The sequence below is a fragment of the Hyaena hyaena genome, unplaced genomic scaffold, assembly GCF_003009895.1.
Source record: "Hyaena hyaena isolate Hyena2069 unplaced genomic scaffold, ASM300989v1 scaffold_6, whole genome shotgun sequence".
NCBI lineage: Eukaryota > Metazoa > Chordata > Mammalia > Carnivora > Hyaenidae > Hyaena > Hyaena hyaena.
In genome coordinates, this window is record NW_024080638.1 from 3,986,494 (window position 1) to 4,007,254 (window position 20,761).

Genomic DNA, 20,761 nt, shown 5'->3' on the forward strand with positions numbered 1-20,761 from the left:
CACTTGTGGGGATGAGCACTGGGTGTTATGTAGAAACTAATTTGACAATAAACTATTTGTAAAAAAAAAAAATAAAAAATAAAGTGCTTTTATCTAAACTTTAAAAAAAAAAAAAAAAAAAAAGGTGCTGTGAGGATTAAATATTTCACCTCGGAAGGTGAGGGCTCGATCCAAACCTAGAACAGCCCGGAAGGGGTGTGATGCCGTGGAACACTGGTTCTCAAACTTGGCTCCACAACGGAATCACCTCGGGAGTCTTCACACATTGTGATCACAGGGTCCTTGGTGGTAGTAGCCTGCAGTGTGGCCCGGCAAAGCCAGGGAGTAAAGACAGCAATGATGTACACAGGGCTGGAGCACAATACCAAGCCGACCCCTGTGATCCAGGTGACGTACAAGCCTGACACCATGGGCGTCCTTAAACCCTGAGACTGTTCACATGCTGACCCTAGACGACCACGGCAAGGTTAAAGTCATTCACTCTCCTTTTTAAGTGTTCCAGTAATCCAGTACACACGATTCGGTTTCTTTTATTTTTATTATTATTTTTTTAACATTTATTTATTTTGGAAAGACGGGGCAGAGAGAGAGGGAGACACAGAATCCGAAGGGGTGTCAGCACAGAGCCCGACGCGGGGCTCAAATCCACAGACTGCGAGATCATGACCTGAGCTGAAGTCGGACACAACCGACTGAGCCACCCAGGTGGCCCGATTCGGTTTCTTTTAGAAGACAGAACGTAATTTTTGCATTTTTTTCCTTCAGGGGTCTCAGAGGAACTATCCACCACAGCTTTTAGAACAAAGCTAAATACTTTTGCACTTCAAAGCAAAACAAATCTTCTATGGAATACTGATGCATCCTGAACAAATACTTCCGACCTTGGACCCCCCCCCCCCGCCCCCGCTCTCCCCTTAAAATATCCCACCATCCGACCTCCCTGTTTCAGCGTTCACCCTCGAGAGTGCCGTGGCACCTGTCACTGCCAGCTCGCTGGCATGAGCCAGGGCCAGCTCCGGGTGAGGCCGAGCCCCACCCTGGACTCTGACCGGCCACCCTCACTGCCATGCACGCAGCACTCATGCCACTCAATGCAGGCCACGGCCGACTGAGTACAGGGCTCGGACCTCGAGGCTCAGGCCCCGGCAAACGGGAGCAATAAAAGAACTCCGATAAGTGAAAGGCGGTGTGACGGGCTGCCGGAGCGCCCTGCGGGTTAATAACTAACCCTCGTAAGCCTTTTACAGTTTACCCGGTCTTTCCTGGACGAAGCCCACGTCCATTTCTAGGCCAGGCGACAGGGCAGGCAATGCCTCCTCCGGGCCAGGGGCAGAACCACGGCTGGCTTTCAGAAGAGCGAGGGGTGTCGCAGAGAGGCAAAGAGGCTTGCGGGCTGTCAGCTGACCTCAGAGAGCAGGAGCAGCCGGGAGGGCTGCATGCAGGAAACCGCTCCTATTAACACACTAATTACTGCTCATTTGCCACAGGTGAGCAGCAGTGAGAGTTCCAAGGCAGATGGGAAAGACCCGCCATCCCAGAATGAGGTTCTGGACCATGTGGTCTCCAAGGGCTCCTTTAGGGGTACAGCCCCATGGGTCCCACCGCCCTGCCATCCGCCCCGTCTCCCTTCTCTCTGAAGAGTTAGTTCATTGATGCTGCTCCCTAAAAAGTCTGCTGGACCCTCTAGCCAGGACAGATGGAAAGGGCTCACTGGGGGCCCAGAAAATGTAAAGGAACCCAAACAGGAGTACACTTGGGGTGTCTGGGTGGCTCAGCTGGTTAAGCGTCCGACTTCAGCTCAGGTCATGATCTCACAATTCGCGGGTTCGAGCCCCGCATCGGGCTCTGTGCTGGTAGCTAGCTCAGAGCCTGGAGCCTGCTTCAGATTCTGTATCTCCCTCTCTCTCTCTGACCCTCCCCTGCTCATGCTGTCTCTCTCTCAGAAATAAATAAAATATTAAAATTTTTTTAAATTAAAAAATAAAAATAAACAAACAGGAGTGCACTAGAGAAAAAACAAGTCCAAGGTCAAGGGAGACATTCAAAACTTAAGTCAAGGAGCTGGTGAAGGAACAGAAGTTAGACACAGAAAAAGAAAAGACAGACACTCTTTCATCAGATCTACTGAAACCTTTCCAGAGATAAAAACTTGGACCTTTTCAAAGAAGCAACATCCAGGGAAAAATAGAGGATGCTTGGACTCACCGGCAGGCCCTGAGCAAGAAGCAGAAATCTTGGATGTATTATTTCAAGCCTCAGTGCCTTTGTATCTGCTGATCTGGCCACTAGGAAGGCTGTTCTCCCATTTGCCTTCAGAGCCCAACTTTCTCTCTGAAATTTTCTGGCTGCCCATTTTGCCCACTCAGTCCCACCACCTCAGCCCTTTCTTTGAGCTTGGGGTTCTCTAGGACACTATTCACATCAGGTGTAATAACTTGTCTCCACCCAAGCTTCTTGAGGGCAAAGAACGTGTCTTATTGTTCTCTGTATGCCCTGAGTCAGGTGCTTTAAATAATGCCAGTTCTCTATATACCAAGCGCACCTCAGGATAACTAAATGTTCAGGATGCCAATGATAAAATCCAGAAAGTGGAAAACTATTATAGGGCAAATCAACAAGTTAGTAATGATAAAAAAAAAAAGGGGGGGGAGGGAGAAGGAAACTCTAGATTAAGTGCTTTAAATTGTTAGTGTGGGAATGGAGATGTTGGTCAAGGGTACAAACTTTCAGTTATAAGATGAACAAGTTATGGGGGTCTAATGTGCAGCAATGGGACTACAGTTAATTAAAACGTAGAAACTTAAATCTGCTAAGACAGTGGATCTTTGGGCTCCTGAGTGGCTCAGTCGGTTAAGTGTCAGACTTTGGTTAAGGTCACGGTCTCATGGTTTGTGGGTTCGAGCCAGGAGTGGGCGCTGCACTGACAGTGCAAAGCCTGCCTGGGATTCTCTCTCTCCCACTCTCTCTGCCCCTCTCCAACTCATGCTTCCTCTCTCTCTCTCTTAAAAAAAAAAAAAAGACAGTGGATCTTAGAAATTTACTAGGATACACACAAAAACTGTAACTGGTGAGGCAGGAGAGATGTTCATTAGCTCGATGTACAGTAACTACTTTTGCAAGTTATATCTATATCAAATCACCAAGCTTCATACCTCAAATGTATATGATTTTTATTTGTCAATATACCTCAGTAAGCTAGGGAAAAAAATATTTTAAATTTTTTTTACAAAGAGCTTTAGAAAGAAGATCAAGCAAATGCAATGAAAGGAACTGACAACCAAACAGGAAGATTTGAACACTGACTAAAAATCCGATACCAAAAAAATGTTATGCGTTTGTTTTTTTTTTACTAGTAGAGTGGATATATTTATAAAAACATAGCCCTTATCTTTTTTGAAACATGTACTGAAATACAAGCTTGAAATTACAGGTTTGGAATTTGCTTTAAAATAACTGGGAAGGAACAGCAGTGAGGATACAGAAGGAACAAGAGTGGTCAGACTGATAGGAGATGGAACTCGATAATGGGTACTTGCGGTTCATTATGTTCATTATGTGGTGGGTACAGGGGGTTCTCTCTCCTTTTGAATGTGCTTAGAAATCTCAATAATAAAAAATGAGGGGAAAAAAAGTAGGCAGAATTGAAATGAAATCTACGTAGGTCCTACAATTGCTCACCAAAAGCCACCAGCGGCAACTAACTTCAGTTCATACACAGCAAAACTGAAGTCAAAACACGAATCCCCAGGTAGTGAGGAAAGGCCTGCTGGGAGACTCGAACACAGGTGTTCGCTCTTGTTCCACGGACGTTACCTGAGAAGAACAAGGGGTCTGGGAGACAATCTCAGAAAGACTAGCTGGGAAAGCCCTGAACACAATCAGAAAAATAGGACAACTGAAAAAAACAGGCAAAAATCACAGAACAAAAGCATTCTGGGAGGAAATATGGTTACGGTAAAATAAAACAAAAAGAGCTGCATAATGCCAAGTGTGGAAGAATGGATTCACGGACGCTTTTGTATGCGGAGGGGACTCTGGGAAAACAATGCTGCGCGACCTTGAAAGGCCCTGCCCATGGCCCTCGCAGCCACCGCACTCCTGAGTCCATGCCCAGGAGAGACGCTTGCTGGCATATATGCACCAGGAGACCAATTCCAGGAGGTTCAAAGCAGCATTTTCTCCTAACAGCTCCAAACTGGAAACATTCCAAATGTCCACCGGCAAAGGATAGATTTCAGTGGATTTGTGCAATGAATACCACCGAGCGATAACAACTAGAGTCAGCTCGTCGATATGGACGAATCTCACGAACACAATATACTGAAAAAATCCATTTATATGAAGTTCACAGACATACAAAACAATATGTCATTTAGGGAAACATACTTATGCACTGAACCTAGAATACAGCAAAGGAAAGGATGAGAGATGAATTTCAGGAGAGCAGCAGGGCAGGGGGTGCGGTTGGGGAGGGGATGACAGCTTTCACAGCATTAGTGATGTCTTTGTTTTTAAGCTGGGGGTGGTGGGTACATGGATGTTCACTGGATTATTTTTCTTTAAACTATTCATGTACACTCGTTTGTATTTATATTTTCATCACTAAAAAATTTAAAGACGGAGGACCTGCCGACATGAAAAAATTCAGAGAAAACCATAACGGGGAAACTACCAGATAACCAGAGAGGATACCAGCATTACGTAGAAGAGTCCCAGGGGAGAGGTGCCAGAATGCCAAGAATAAAATTACAAGGGAAGGGCTGGGGTTATCCAAGTCTCCGATGGCAGAGCCACTAATGAACAGGCAGGACGGACTTAGGGAGGCCCGGACCTGCACCAAACTCCATCACCTGGATGAATGGAGAAACAAAATGTGCTATATGCGTGCCCGGGAATACTACTCAGTCTTAAAAAGGAGTAACATTCTGACACATGCTACGCGGGCGAACCTCAAAGACATTATGCTTCGTGAAAGGAGTCAGACACAAACGGATAAGTATTGTGCCATTCCACTTACACAAGGTATCCGGAGTAGTAAGATTCATAGAGACGGAAAGTAGAAGGGTGGTTGCCAGGGGCTGGGGGGAGGGGGCCGGAGAATTCTTGTTTAATGGGTACAGAGTTGCGGTTTGGAAAGATGACAACAATCTGGAGACAGATGGTAGTGACAGTTGCACGACAATGTGAATGTACTTCATGCCACTGAACTGTATACCTAAAAGACGTTTCTTGCATTTTATCACAATAAAAAAAAAAAACCTATAGTTCAAAGTGGTTTGCAGCCTAGTGAGCAAGTAGGTAGGCTAAAGGAGAAGCACTGGGACCCTCAACCTGCCGAGCAGAGGTCAGATGGCAAGGATGACAATGATGCTCACAAGAAAAGAAACAGGCATGGGGGAGACACAACGGGGCCGAGGGATGCCGGCCCCACAGCCACCTGCAGAACCAGGTGTCCACGCCCTCCCACCTGGCCGCACGGACAATCCTACTCTGGGGACCACGCTCAGTGCTGGGAAACCGGGAAGCTGAAGGTGATCCCAGAAGTGGCACGGGACCCTTGGGATACCATCTTCAGGTTCTGAACTCCAACAAGGAAGTGCTGGGCACTCAGCCAGCTAGGACTTTAGGGAAAGGAGCCTGAGAATGATAGACAGAACCCAAGTGCCAAAGAGCCTGAAAGGCAACGAGGTGTAGGAAAGACGGGGAGGGCATTATTGCACAAAATTCTGACGGGTCAAATCGCAAAGGCGTTCCAAGGAGCACACATTTCAAACAGGAAGGGTGAGTGTACACAGCATGGTCTGGGGGAAGAGCACTGGAAAATGAGTCAGGAAACCTAGATTCAATGCTGGCTCTCCCACACTTATTACCTGAGTGGCCCAAGGCCACATGTTCCCTGAGACCATGTGTAAACGGGATAATAATACCATGTGTAAATGGGATAATTGCCACATGGTGGCAATTAAGGGAAATGACACAGATTCTGCAAGCCTAGGGGGCAGGGCTGCCTAACAGAGAAGATACCAGGTGCTCTGCCCATCAGCCGCCAGGCCCAGGACAGGTAGAGACAGGTATTACTCACATCACGCACACGCACGCACAGAGACCGAGGGGCGAACTTAATCTCGAATAATCACAAAGGAGGGCACCAAGTTGGTGAGGGGTTTGTCAGGAAGGCTTGGATGGGAGAAAAAAAAAACTGATACCATGTTTATGCACATGTATATATGAAAGCTCCAAGACTGAAGGGAACCAGTTGCTATGCAGCAGGCTGGGAAGGGGAAAACGTACAATGCTTTTCTGTGTGCTAAGTTTAATGCTGTTCCATTAAGCATTTCTTAACAATGTAGCTGACTTCTAACCTCAGTGTTGAAAACTATGCCCATCAAACCAGAATGAACTCTGGGTGAAACTGTATTCGATGAGTATGACTAAAGATGTAAATCTTATCTCTGGAAATCCCAACTGGCCTGCAAAGAAAGGACATCCTTCTGAGGTTCAGAGGTCCCCACCCACCTCAGGACCCCTGGGACAGGCTCAGAACCCACTCACTATCCACCCCACCAATGCCCGGTCTTGCTGTGAGAATGACGTTCCAGACCACAAACGTCCTCCGGCCAGGCAGTCTGAGCTTAAAGCTGGAGTGTACCTTTACTAGCCACGTGACATGGGCAAGTTTTTTAACTGTTTACTGAGCCTTGATTCTCCCCTCTACAAATCAGGGATAACAGCAATAACACCATCAAAGCTTTTACGAAAAGTCAATAAGCCAATCCCTTAAGCACTTAGCACAGCACCAGGCACAGAGAAAATGCTCAGTTAAGCCTCAGCTCTTATTAGCTTAAGACACACATCTGCTCTTCAAAGGTTCCTCACTCGTTCTTTTAAGATTGAGGGACACAGCCAGAGCTCATAACCCCCTCCTTAAGTTCAAAATGGGGTTTTCTGGCTCCCAACCCCCATGCGGTTGCACCTACTGCGTCCTCTGCCCAGATACCTTCTGACCAAACGTACGGCTGAACCCCTGTGCACGCTTTCGGACAACATGATGTCACTCTGGGCATCAAACCGTCCCCACAGTCCAGCCGCTCACCACCTGCACTGCCTCATGTAGAGCCACAAGTTAGTTACATACTGACAGTTTCCCCTTCGAGACTGGAGCTATCTCATCCCTCCTGGATCCCTCCCCAATGCTGAACGCAGTGGAGGTGCTCAAGAAGTCCTTGCTGACTGAAGAAAATACACTACAGGTAAACAAAAACATTTTTGGAAAACAATTAAAAATAAGCCAGGGGCACGTGGGTGGCTCAGTTGGTTAAGCATCCAGCTTCGGCTCAGGTCATGATCTCATGGTTTGTGGGCTCGAGCCCCGCGTCGGGCTCTGTGCTGACAGCCAGCTCAGAGCCTGGAGCCTGTTTCAGATTCTGTGTCTCCCTCTCTCTCTGACCCTCCCCTGCTCACACTGTCTCTCTCTCTCTCTCTCTCTCAATACAAACCCAGTGGGACATATCCAGGTCTAGAGAGAAGCCAAAGCGGCTGCAGAAGGAGCCCTGGGGGACCAGGGCAGGGAGGGCGCACCTGCGACGCTGCAAGGCTCCTGCCCATCTCTGCCACACCGGCTCCGGCTGGGAGCACACACGCACAGCCCTGGCAGGGGACAGAACGGTGACAACCCCAAATCAGGCGTTCAGAACCCAAGCCCCCAGGTTCCAGAGAATTCTACAGCCACATCAGCAGGCCCTTTAACACGCCAGAAAGCAGAGATGATGGTGAGGAGAGGCTCCGAGGATGGGGAGCTTGCTTCTCACTCAGGCAGGGGCAGTGGGAGGGGGCTCCCACTCTCACTCAGGTCCCAGGGAACACAAGGCAGGGACAAGGGCCTCCACCCCAAAGAGACACAAACTCAGGGTCTGTGATCCCTATTCAACTGTGCTGACGGGATGGAGAGACGTTCATCAACCCATACAAATTTATCATTTTGAGTACATAGTTATATCTAAACACACACAAAAAAAGAACTACAGAAGAATACACACCACAGTTTTTTTAGAGAGAGGGCACACACACAAGCTGGGGAGAGGAACAGAGGGAGAGAGAGAGACTCCCAAGCAGGCTCCACACTCAGCACAGAGCCTGATTTGGGGCTCCATTCTGCCCCCCACAGCTGGGATCATGACCTGAGCTGAAATCAAGATCCGGATGCTCAACCAACGGAACCACCCAGGCGCCCCGTACACCACAGTTTTAACAGTGGTTATCTCTGATGAAATTTTACATGTTTTCACTTTTCTGGCTTCTCTATATTTTCTAATCTTTCTGCTTTAAGCATGTTCTGATGTGAAATGAAAGCGGGGGACAAAGGCACACACCCACCTGAAAAAAACCCCCAGCAAGATGAATCGGCGGCTGGCCCTGCCCACAGGCAGGTGCCACGGGCCAGAGGAGGAAACAGGAGTGCCCACAGGACCAGGTCCCAGCAGAAGGAACACTCCAGGCAGAGTGGAGAAGGCTGGGCACAGGGACTCAGGCAGTAGCGAAGGATGAACATGTGTTTTGAGGACAACTTGTGGGCGGAGGACTTCTGTGGTTACTGAGTGGCTTTTTTTCTAAGTCCCTATGCAAGAATTTAAGAGAAAGTACCCCCCCCACACACACACATACACTGACCTTTTGCTATTTCAAAATTAAACAGACCTGTGCCTTCACCCACAGCGGTGCACTAGGGATGGAATTCAATGAGATTATGCACGTGAAAGTGCTTAGCAAGTTAATATTTGTTCGGGCCTGGACCAGCGTAGGGTCACGTTACTGGCTCGGGAAAGGCTGACAGACACCTCCTTCCCCCATACTAACACTGAGAAGCCAGCAAGTGTAAAAAGCACAGTTTGATAGAGGTCATGCCTGTATCCCATTTGGGAAGGATGTTTACCATTCACCTCTCTTCCTCCCTGTCCACCCCCCTCCCCAACTATCCCTCCTTTAAAACAAAGGTATTTTTTAAAGGAGTCCAAGGTTCCCCACGGTCTCAGTCCCGGGCTGGGCTGGGGTAGAGGTGGGGTCAGCACTGGAAGACCACCCTGAGCCAATACTTTCCCTCCGGGGCAGGGAGAAGCAAGCCACCCGAAGCCCCAAACGAGGCAAGGTGTCCAGGGAAGCCAGACCTTGGGTAGAGATGAGGAGCTGCCTTCCCCTATCTCCCGGGGTGTCTAATATGGCCCCCTGTTTACTCCCACAGGAAGGAGGGTGAAGACCTCCCTGCCTCCAAGCTAGACCCCACTAGGCCTCCGCCTTCCCCTCCCCACATACTCAACGGGCTCCACCGCCAACTGCTCTGGCACTCTGCCCACTTCTCCGGGCCAGGCCCTCATCGCCTCTCACCTGCCCCAGCCTACACTCCGCTGTGTCAAAAATGGGCTCCCTAAAGCTCAGGAGTGGTACTGTCAAACCCCCGGGCTCAAGGATGGCCAGTGCCCTCTCACTGCCTACAGCAGTTCTTAATCCATAGCATGGCCACCCTCTGCTTTCAGTTCTACGCCTCAGAGTTTTTCAAAGGATATGGAGGGACCACATTCACCAGAATCACCCAGGGTACTTGTTAGAAGTCCAACTTCCTCAACCACTCAATCAGAGATTCTGGGCTTGGGGGATGCCTGGGTGGCTCAGTCGGTTAAGCATCCGACTCTTGATTTTGGCTCAGGTCATGATCTCACAGTTTGTGAGTTTGAGCTCTGAGTCAGGCTTGGGATTCTGTCTCCCTCATTCTCTGCACCAGTCCCCCACACTGTGCACACTCATGCGAGAAGAAAGCTTGGGAATAGACTCTGGGAATTTTAACTGGAAGAAAAGAAAATCTCAGAAGCACTCTGGAATACACTGAAGTCAGAGAACCATTTTGCTGGAGTTTCTCATTGTTCAGGAAAATAAGTCCTACTTCCAACTGCCAGGAACATATCCCATCCCCGTTCCATGGTCCTGTGTCAGGACTAGGGGGTCAGTCTGCCTTCCTACCACCGGTCCTACACTTTCATCCAAAGGCTAGGCAATCACGGCTCCCAAAGTAACCCATTCCAACTCTTCACTGAATAATGGGAAGTCACTCTCTATCCACAGGCCTCAGTTTCCCGTGTATACAAAGGGCAGGATATGTGCTGTCTAGGCTTCCTTTCAACTCCAAAATAAGGTATGTGCTCTTTATGTTCCATCACATGCATTCAGCTGGATCAGAGATTCTACTTCTAAAATTCTAAGAACTTGCAATTGGGTGGCAGCAGAGGCGGGGGGCATTCTTTTCTCGGCTACAGTAAAACTTTCAGGGCTGCCTGGGTGGCTCAGTGATTTAAGTGTCCAACTTCAGCTCAGGTCATGAGCTCATGGTTTGTGAGTCTGAGCCCTGTATCAGACTCTCTGATGTCAGCACAAAGCCTACTTCTGATCCTCTGTTTCCTCTATCTGCCCCTCGCCTGCTCGTGTCTTCTCTCTCTCTCTCTCTCTCTCTCTCAAAAATCAACAAACATTTTTAAAAAATTAAAAAATAGGAGTGCCTGGGTAGCTCAGTTGGCTGAGTATCCAACTTCAGTTCAGGTCATGATCTCACAGTTCATGGGTTTGAGCCCCACATCGGGCTCTATGCTGACAGCTCAGAGCCTGGAGCCTGCTTCAGATTCCGTGTCTCCCTCTCTCTCTATCCCTCCTCCGCTCACGCTCTGCCTCTCGCTCTCTCTCTCAAAAATAAACATAAAAAATTGTTTAAAAATAAAAAGCAAAAAGTTTCAAAAAACATCTCTCACACCACATATAATTCCTGATTTCTACTAAAAAAGATGTTTAGGGGCACCTGCGTAACTCAGTGGGTTAAGTGTCTGACTCTTGGTTTCAGCTCAGGTCACAATCTGACAGTTCATGACATCAAGCCCCGCATCAGGTTGCTGCGTCGGCAGCACAGAGCCTGCTTGGGATTCTGTCTCCGCTCACCTCTCTCTCCCTCTCTCTCTCCCTGTCTCTCTCTCTCTCAAAAATAAACATTAAAAAAAGAAAAAGATGTTCAGCTTCCTGCCACAGCTCTTTTTGGTTTGTTTTTAACATCTGTTACTGGACATGCTTCCAACCTCCTTCCACAGGTCAAAGAGGTGGTGTCAGAAGTGTAAGATTACACCCTGTGGGCAACCCTGTAGTACCCTGCTGCGTACTGAAGCCTTCCTATCATCCTGGACATGTTAACCTCCCAACATCTCATTTAAAAGACCAAAACATCGGTGCTCCCAGAGCCCGAGCTGCCCAGGGCTACACAGCCAGCCTGAAAGGCTCAAGCATGGATCTTCCAAGTCTGAAGCTCTCCCTGCTTGCACTGAACCACAATGAGTCAATGCTGAGTTCCAGATTTCGGTGAAAGCAACCGTGCCGATGGCACACTACTGGCCAATGAGCCGTGCCCTCCAAGGCACGGCGGGGGTGCTCACCAGCCAGCCACACACACATCCCAAACGCTTTCCGCACAGAGCTGCTGGGAGACTGTGCACGCAGGGGAGGGGGAGACGGGGCTGAGCAACAGCCGCACGAGCAAAAGCGATGCCAGGGATTTAGTCAACAGAGAGCTAATATGAGTCAACAGCGGTGCCGCTGCCAAGCACACTAATGGGATCTTCAGCTGCATTAATAGAAGGCAAGTGTCTAGGGTAGGGCCGAGGGAGTCCTGCCCTGCCCAGCCCTCAGGCGTGGTCTGGTCTGAGCAGGGCAGAGCTGGTCTAAGGAGAGGGAGGCAGTACCTTCCGAGGACAAGCTTTCTGAAGACGAGCGGCACGGTACCACTCCGGCTTAGGAGCCAGGGCCTCCCCTGCAAGCTGGGTTGGTCAAGCCCATTTTTTTTTTTTTTAAGTTTATTTATTTTTTGAGAGAGAGTACACACACAAACATGAGAAGAGGAGAGGCAGAGAGAGAGAGAGAGAAAATCCCAAATAGGCTCCATGCTGTCAGCGCGGGAGCCCGATGTGGGGCTTGATCTACAAACTGTGAGATCATGACTTGCGCTGAGATCAAGAGTCAAATGCTTAACCGACTGAGCCGCCCAGGCATCCCAGGGAGGCGTTTTTAGATTGCATGTTATAGATGGATTTTGTTTTAAAGACCCTGCTGTTCACATTTTACCAAAGACTGGGAAACCGCAGCAAAGGGTAAAAACAGGTCAGCATGCCAGGGGATGCAGCCCATCGCGGGACAAGGAGACTCCAGATCCTGTCTGAGCACCGCTGAATACAATTACAGTTGCTTCTTCCTTTACTAAATATAACTGCTGGCCACAGGTTAGCCAAGGAGTGAACCTGACTCAGGAGGTATTCTAAGAAATGCACAGGGCATGTTGGATTTGAGAGCCTGCAACCTCAAGTGACAAAATCTCCAGGAAGCCCTCTTAACCCGCGCACATCCCTCAAGACCCTGTAAACAAACTGTCACATCACTTAGCATCACTTAGAATAAAAAGGCGTGTCTTTACCTGTGTTTCCCAAGAGCCTCCAGGCCACCTGTCATTCACCTCTGTGTCCACAGCACAGTGCTTGGCACACCGGACATGCCCAAGAAAAGGTGCCCTGGCACAGTCACACTGAAGGTGCTGTTGTGTTCGAGTCAATTTCAGAGCCTAAAGTGTCCAGATTAGGGCCAATAAAATGGCTTATGACAATTCATACCCACTGTTAGTATGCTGAGCAAAGGAATTCTTGAAGCCAACATCACCAGAGGGTTTTAATTACAAAGGAGCCATAGTTAGCCTGGTAAGTGCACTGAGTGCCTGGGAAAGTGACAGAAGACCGAAAATGCAGCTTACGGGCATGATGGCCAAAGGTAAATCCTATCTGTGTGACAGGCAGCAATGCAACACCAGAGCCCAGGAAGCGGTAAAAATCCAGGAAAGCAGGCGAGGAGAATAATGACAAGTGGGGCTAAATGCCAAACAGGACAGCATAAAAAGTGAGCCCGGTGAAATGAGTCTTAGGAAGGAGCATGCGGGCTACAAATTCATCCACAAACTCACTGGGTTCTGGCTGCCTGGTGCTAACCTTGTACTCGGAGAATTAATTACAGGAACTCACACTCTGATCTGAGACGACTAGCATAGGAGACTGCATGATGCAGTTCTGATACCTAATAAATCTTTAAATCGATGAGCCGTGCTCACTGGTAATTTTTCTTTATCATTCCTCCCGGAGGGCTCACATGACAAAGCCCGCATTTTGTCTCTGGATGGGGTGCATATACACATGCGTGTGTGTCTGTATAAATAAAATGTGAGGTTCAAAACATTACATCCTAAAGCATGGAGAAATCTGCCACCATAAGGAAACCTGGGGAAATCTTTTGTCAAGCAACCTTTTGTAAAGTGGAGAAACCTTTCGGGATGCAAGTATCCCCCTCCCCCACGCTCGGTGAGGGCTCCCCCACCCCTAATAAATCAGCATTGCCGGCCCAATCCCAACCAGCTCATTGGCGTGCCTGTCTGGGTCTATCTACCACACACGCACCTGACTCTGTTTGCATTTTTCATCTGAGAAACACCACTTACGCCTGTCACACAAACCTGACAGAAGCAATACATTTTATAAAAACGAACCATCCCTGGGGAACTGACAAGAAAATCCTCAAGGAGCACGGTCAAAGTTCCCATGGGAAGCTTTCCTCTCCCGGATCCGAGATGCAAAATACGCCACATCCTCTCCACACACAAGCTGCCCACCTCTCCACTCCCCCAAGCTCCTCAGGCCTCTCTCCCAGCTGAATACAAGCTGGAGAGCCTCAATCGTGGGGAGGAGTAACATTTTCATGCTATTTTAAAGACAACAGCTAGCTCTAAGCACAGGAACGTTGGCTCCTTTTCCATGAATAAAAAGGCCCCAAAAGGGTATTATCATAACAAAATGATATTCTATGGAGAGCACTAGGAAGCACAAAAATAAAATTGCCATAAATTGAAACCGTCTCCAAATTAAACCTAAGGCAGCATTAAACTCCAAGGCCAAGCAGGCTCTGATTTTCCCATCCAAACCCCTTGCAGATCCCTAGTTCTCTCCCGAAGTGTAAAGAATTTCCCCCACCCTGAAAGGCCTAAATGTTTCCTTGCAAGTCTGGGTGTGTTATTTTCTTCCCGCGAAACCCTCGGAATAACCTGTAACATTCATCTAGAAGCTCAATCGGCGCTGTGTCCTCAGTCACACCCAAAGATTCCCAAAGGCACCGTCTGCCGCAGCGCCAGGTGCCCAGTAGGCGCCCCATTAATGCGCGGATTTGATTTGATCACATCTGGCCCCTTGGGGCTACAAGGCCGGACGCTCCGGCGGAGACAACAGCGCCGGCCTAGCTATCTGCTGCAGAGGGGCGGGGTGCAACCACCTGTGGGCGGGTGGCCCCGAACCCGGCGCCGCCGCCGGGGGGTGCCTGGGCCGCCCCACGCGCGTTGCCCGGTGTGCAAAGTCCGGCGCGCCAGGCCCCGTGGGGGCCCCATGGCCGACACCCAGCGCCCCAGCAAAGGGCTCTGCCGGTGCAAAGTTGGCCAGGTCCAAGAGAGTCGATTTTAGAGTTAGCTCCGAAGTGGCCCAACCCCCTGCGACACTCAGGGCTTTGGGGGCTCTTTGGGATGGGGATGGGACGGAGGGAGGCATCCAGAAAGAAAGAGAAATGGTCCCTAGACTCCCTCCCAAACTTGGGGCACCTGCTGGGCGGCAGGGGAGGAGGCTTCTCCTTCCTGCCATCTCAACAAGGCCTGATGGCGACTTTGTGGGGGGCAAGCAGGCCACCCCGAGGCAGCCCCGCAGTGCTTTCAGGTTTTTCTAACCAATAACCCAGCACCAAGAAGGCCCCAGCTGGAACCCGGGGGGCGGAAGGCGAACGCCGGTCACCCGCGCCAGGGGGCGGGGACTCGGGAAGAGGGGACTGGGTGAGCTGGGGAGGGAGAGAGGCCCAAAGGACCAGGTGGGAGCCGGAGAGGGCGCAGTCCAGCAGCGCGGTGTCCCAACGAGGGGGCACAGGCCCCGGATCGGGTTCCAGGAGAGACCGGGACGGGGTGGCCCGAGAGGGAGCCAGGGGTAGGGAGTGCTCGCAGGAGAAGGGGGAAGGGACCCTGGGATCTCCCAGAGGGGAGCACAGGGGGAGGGGAGCTGTCAGTACCCCGGACCGGCCCCTTCACTCACCGGCAGGTCCACGCTCACTTCGGTCCCGTCGAGCAGGAAGACGCGGCAGTACAGGGTGGCCTTGGCAGCGCCCGCGGCGGAGATGTGCACGGCCGCGCCGCCCGTGAGCAGGGGCCCGCCGCCGGCCGGGAACACGCTGCCCCCCGGAGCGGCGGGCAGCGTCGAGGAGGCGGCGGCGGCGGCGGCTGGGCCCCCCCGGGGCCCCCCGTCGCGCTCGTCCCCCAGCCCGGCGGCCCCGCGCCCCGCCGCGCCCCGCGCGTAGCGCTGCATGGAGCGGCGGCCAAAGGTCCGGCGCAGGAACCGCAGCATCCTGGCTGGGGGCGCCCCCTGCCTCCGCCCCCTGCGCCGCCGCCGCTGCGCCGCCGCCCGGGAGCGCCCCGCGACGCCGTCAGTGCCCGCGGCCGCCCGCGCCGCCTCCCAACGCCTGCGGCCCGGGGCTCGCTCCCGCCGAGGCCGAGGCCGCGCTCCGGCTGCCTGCGGGGCGCGCCGGCCCGGCCAGCGCCGGCCGCGAGTGGCCGCGGGCGGGAGGGCGCGCTCGGGGCGGCCCCGGGGCCGTCCCGCCGCCGCTGCCGCCGCGCGCTCTCCCGGGGCCGGCGGCCCGAGCTTGCGGCTGAGGGGCCGCTCTCGACGGCCGGCCGCGGGCGCCCCGGGAGCTGCGGGGGGCGCGGGGCGCGGGCCGCTCCCGCGCCGCGCGCCGGCCGAGGGCCAGCCGAGCAGGGCGCCTGCGTGCTCCCGGCGCGCTCGCTCCCACTCGCCGCGCCGCGCTCGGGGCCCGAGGAGGCCCCGCCGAGCGCCCGCTCCCGAGGCGCCTTTTCCTGCGCCCGCAGCCCCCGCCTCCCACCTGGGAGGCTGCACCTCCAGCCGCCGCCACCGCCGCCGGGACTGCAGCACGCCCTCCTCCCTCGGGGCTGCGCCGGGTAATTGCAAACCGGGGCTGTGCTGCCCCCTGCCGGCCCGAGCGCCCCCTGCTGCTGTAGGTGTGCTCACGTGTGTACACGTAGGTGAGCACACACGTGTTTCCGGCGCCCCGAGCCCCGGAGCCCTGGAGCCGCCCGTCCCCCTGCCTGTGGTGAAGAAAACGGGGCCGCCTGCCCTGCAAGAAGCCTTGTCCCGGAGGCCAGAGAAAGAGAGAAAGAATAGCATTCAGTTGAAGGCTCTAGTGGGCCTTCAGTTTCCCCTTCTGGAAAAGGAGAGGGGAGCACTATGTGATCTACAATGTCCCTGCTAAATTAAGTTCTGTCGGCTTAAAATCCCAAAGCTGGAAAGGCCCTTTTAGCCATTTCAGTCCAGTGGACTCGTTCCGAGTAAGGAAACTGAGGCCAGGCAAGGAGGAGGCGTACTTTTCCAACCTACCCCGCAGAAAGAAACACCGTTCCTCAAGAAGCTCGTGTCCAGTATTGAGGCAGAGGCCTGCAAAACTAAACAGCCGTAACTGAAAAGGCTGGTAAAGGTCGGAGCTGAGAGAGGTGTTTATAAACGACGCCCCTTAGGTGTACACGTTCAAGGCCTGCTTCGAGGAGAAGTGGGTTGTCCAGTGTTGCTGCAAGGAATATTGAGGAAGAAAAGGTTGAAAGGAAGGCAGGCCTCTCTACAACAGGACACTGCAATTTTGTGTGCCTGGCCCTGTGCTAAGTAAGCCCTTTCCATTCATCATCTCACTTAATCCTGGGAATAACTTGGTTCCATAGCCGGTGTTATCCCTGTTGTGCAGGGGAGGGAATTGAAGCTTAGGGCGCTTGAGAGACCTGCTCCAGATTTCACGGTTAATAGGAGCTCGTTCGCAGAGCTTCAAAGCTGTTGCCCCTAACCGCTGCCAGACAGAGGCACCTGACACGACTCATAAACAGTGGAAGTTTCTGAGAGGGGTGGAAGGAGGCAGTGGCCGCAGCCACAGGGACAGAGAAAAAGGGAGGGATGAGTTCAGGAGGCATTCCAAAATAGGCATTTATTGAGGATCAAGCCCTGTCTTAGGTGATTTCATGGAGGATATTTTCATTAATCCTCACTCCAACCCTTCCAGGTAGTTCTGTTTATCCCCACTGCCTTAGGCGGAATTTGGGGCTTAGAGGAGTAATACCCTTGCCTGAGGTCTCAGAGCTCCTGCGTGGCCGCCAGCACGTTCACCTGTTGTATGGTGTTCTCCGTAGGACACGCCGGGGCTCTACCACGTGACACTGTACTGTGAAGGGGCATCTGCAATCAGCCTTCAGACACCCACTCTGCTTGGCCTAATAGAATACCAGCAGCAAGTTGGTGTTCAGAGGTAGCTCGATATGCTTGCTGGTTCCCAAGGTCAGCTCATTTCCCACTGGATAGCCCAGGAGCACTGTGGCCGACTGAATAATGCCCTCCCAGAGATGTCCACATCAAAATCTCCTTTGCAGATATGACTGAATTAAGGAATTTGAGGTGGAGAGATGACCCTGAGGGTATATTGGGTCCAATATAATCCCAACGGTCCTTATAAGAGGGAGGCAGGAGTTCAGAGTCAGAGAGAGTGAGGTGCCAGTGGCAGTAGAAGCCAGAGTGATGGGTCCAGGAGACAAGGCATAGACCTGCCAGAAGCTGGAAACGTTAAGGAAGAGATTATCTCTCCTCAGTATTCCAGAAGAAATGCAGCCTTTGATTTTAGCTTGTGAAATCCGTCTCAGATTCTGGGCTTCTGAATCGTACAATCATACATTTGTATTCTTTCAAGCCACTGAGTTCGTGGTAATTTACTTCAGCAGCAATAGGAAGAAAACAACTATTAAGTTATATTAGTTTGGTGCATTACAGTTTTCTTTTTCTTTTTTTAATGTTTGTTTATCTTTGAGGGTAGGGAAAGGGAAGGGCAAAGGGAGAGGGAGACACGGGATCTGAAGCAGGCTCCAGGCTCTGAGCCGTCAGCACAGAGCCCAACACAGGCCTCGAGCCCACAATCCGTGAGGTCATGAGCTGAGCCGAAGTCGGACACCTAACCTCTGAGCCACCCAGGTGCCCCACATTATGGTGTTCAAAACCACCCCTCCACAGTGAGCATCTTTCAGCTGATGATTACTCGCTAGCACTGCCTCCCGCTAGACACCAACCTCTGTGAGGACAGGGCTTCTTCTTATTCATGATTGTGTCGTCATCTAGCACCTAGATTGCTGTCTGGTGAGTAGTAAGCGTTCAAAAAAAAAAAACCACTTCTTGAATGAAAGCAGGACCTCATTTCATTGTCACATGGTCCCATGGGTAGGTATTGCTATTGCCTTTTGGGGATGGGGAAGATGGACATCAGAATGCAGCCCAAGCCCACACTCTCGCGGCCTGACTGCACATCCCTTGCGCAACGGACAGCACCACGTCATCGAGAATCCCATGGGGACTCCAAGTGGCTTTAGGTTTACCTCCACTTCCTCTGCATCAGGCACTGTCACCTACTTGATCTCATTCAGTTCTCGTCACTCGAGTAATTTAAGCACTATTTTCTCTACCACACGGAGCAGAAACAAAGGCTCAGGCCCTCCTTTGATTAAATTTCATGTCACTCAAGTTTCGACCTCAGAATTTCAACGTTTGATGAGCCAGCTTGCTCTTTGTCCACTCACAGTGCTATTATTTCAATGATTGCTCTTTCTTAATCTTTGACTTTTGGACCCAGAAGTCCCTATCCCTGTTAACTGAGGTCTATAAAATTCAAAAATTTTAACTGCTTTGTCTCAGACGCCTCTGTGCTCAGTGTGAATGGGCCAGAACTGCACAGGTATCCTGTTTGTCAATGCATCACTTATCTGAGACTTTCAGCCCTCCAACCATTATTCAGAAGCCCCAGTATTTACCCCCTGCATTTCAGCCTAGAACCGTCTTGAGCTGAAGTTCCCAAGAAACAGTCTGTGCTAAATTTCCAGGTCCTTTTCTTGGTCACTAGCAGTAGCTTAACTGCCTCAGGTTCATGGGCTGTATTTGGAATTCGACCCCCAGAGTCACCTTCTTGCTTTGTCCCGGTGAAAGCTCAGCTCCCACTTTTCACCCACCTCCTCAGGTTCATGAGAACTTCCCGTCGTGCTTGCCATCTCTACTCCAGGAGCTTCGTATCATTAGCAAACCTTGGAGAGTTCCTTATGCACTCCCTTCCTCCAGAGTAGTTTTACATGTTAATTAAACATCCCTTAGCCCTGTCCCTAAGGAACTCCTTTCAGAAATGCGCCATTTATCCCTATCCTTTGTTTCCTGGCTCATTTCCTAGACTCAATAAAATTGTGCCCTCATTCCATCAGACTCATTTTTTCATAGAACAAGATTACACTTTAGTATATGTTCCTATTTACTCCCTTGTAAAGTTTTCTTTCCATAGACATTTGCTGAGACCTTACTAGGTACCACAAAGCCTTCCCTACCCTTTCTAGTATTTAATTAATGTCTAATTAATCTTTCTGGCACTGTTTCACAATAATAGCTATCATTAATTAAAGACTGTGTAGTGGGCAGCTGCAGTTTCTGCCAGCCTATACTTTGGGTTACAGAGTTTGGGTTACTTTGCAAACTACTTCACCTGCAGTCAGAGGCCTAGTGGTCGACGAGAAGCTAACCCCATCCGCTGCCTCAGGTTTGGTACATGATCAGGCCTGGCTAATCAGACCATTGCACTTCCCAGAGACCTGTTGCTGGCTCAAGAATGGGTGGTAACCCATGTCAGGCCAATGGAGGTCAGCCCAGGACCTCTTATTGAAATTATTGGGAACCAGCAGCGTGAAACCCACGTTGCTGTGTGGGCCCAAGTTGACACCACATGGGGAAAGCCTGAGATGATGATAACACACAGAGAAGCAGGCCAAGAGAAGGAGAGACATCAATTTCATATGACATCAATTTCATATGACAATTCAATTTTTGACTGCCTGGATCCAGCCGTGCCTGAAGCTACCCCCTGGAATTTACCATTAAGGAGTGAATCAGATTAGAATGATGATTTTCCAGGTCCCAGATCTTTCCTCTCCTTCATTCCCTCTATTTTGTGAACACAGAGCACACGCATTGTGTTGAATAGACACTTTGTTCATTCTTTAAAGGACTCATCTTCAAGCAAATCATTAGCAAAGCAATACTCATCACTGAATTGTACAAGAAATCAAGGGAGAGTCAACAAGTCATCGTCTAAATTTTTAGGTACAGAAGTGGCAGTGACCAAAGGACTTCTTAGTGACTGCACCTGATTCCCAAATTTGTATTTTTAGCCAACCCTTCCCCCTGCTCCAGATCATATTTCTGACTTCTTCCTCAACATTTCATTCCTAGATCTCCATTATAAACATCTATGCAGCCCTCTGTCTAGACTCAAACGGTCAACATCTGGAGAGAAATGAGTGTTCCCCACTTCCCTGACTCCAGCCCTAGCATGGGTTTCTTATCCGAGGATTCATTGTCCCTAGAGACTGTGCATCCTGCTTTGGGAAAGCACCTGTGGCTCTGGGGTGATAGCCCTAACAGTCACGCTGGAGAGGCACAGAGAGAGTAGAAAGGGGGCATTTTCATAGTGCCTACTTGCCCTGCTGCCTCCCTGCCTACGTCTCCAACATTACCCCTCTTGCTGGACATTCCTGATGAGTTTGCCTTTCTCTTAC

General features: G+C 50.9%; 1 protein-coding gene across 3 annotated transcripts in view; it reads right to left on the reverse strand.

Annotated features, from left to right (window-relative positions):
- Positions 1–16,053, reverse strand: part of EPB41L4B (erythrocyte membrane protein band 4.1 like 4B) — a 132,188-nt gene extending 116,135 nt beyond the window's left edge. For all 3 annotated transcript variants that reach the window (XM_039239940.1, XM_039239948.1, XM_039239929.1), the window contains exon 1: positions 15,174–16,053. In XM_039239940.1, coding sequence (XP_039095871.1) covers positions 15,174–15,482 — 309 coding nt within the window. In that variant the 5' untranslated portion in view covers positions 15,483–16,053. The remainder of the gene's footprint in view (positions 1–15,173) is intronic.
- Positions 16,054–20,761: the final 4,708 nt, after the last annotated feature.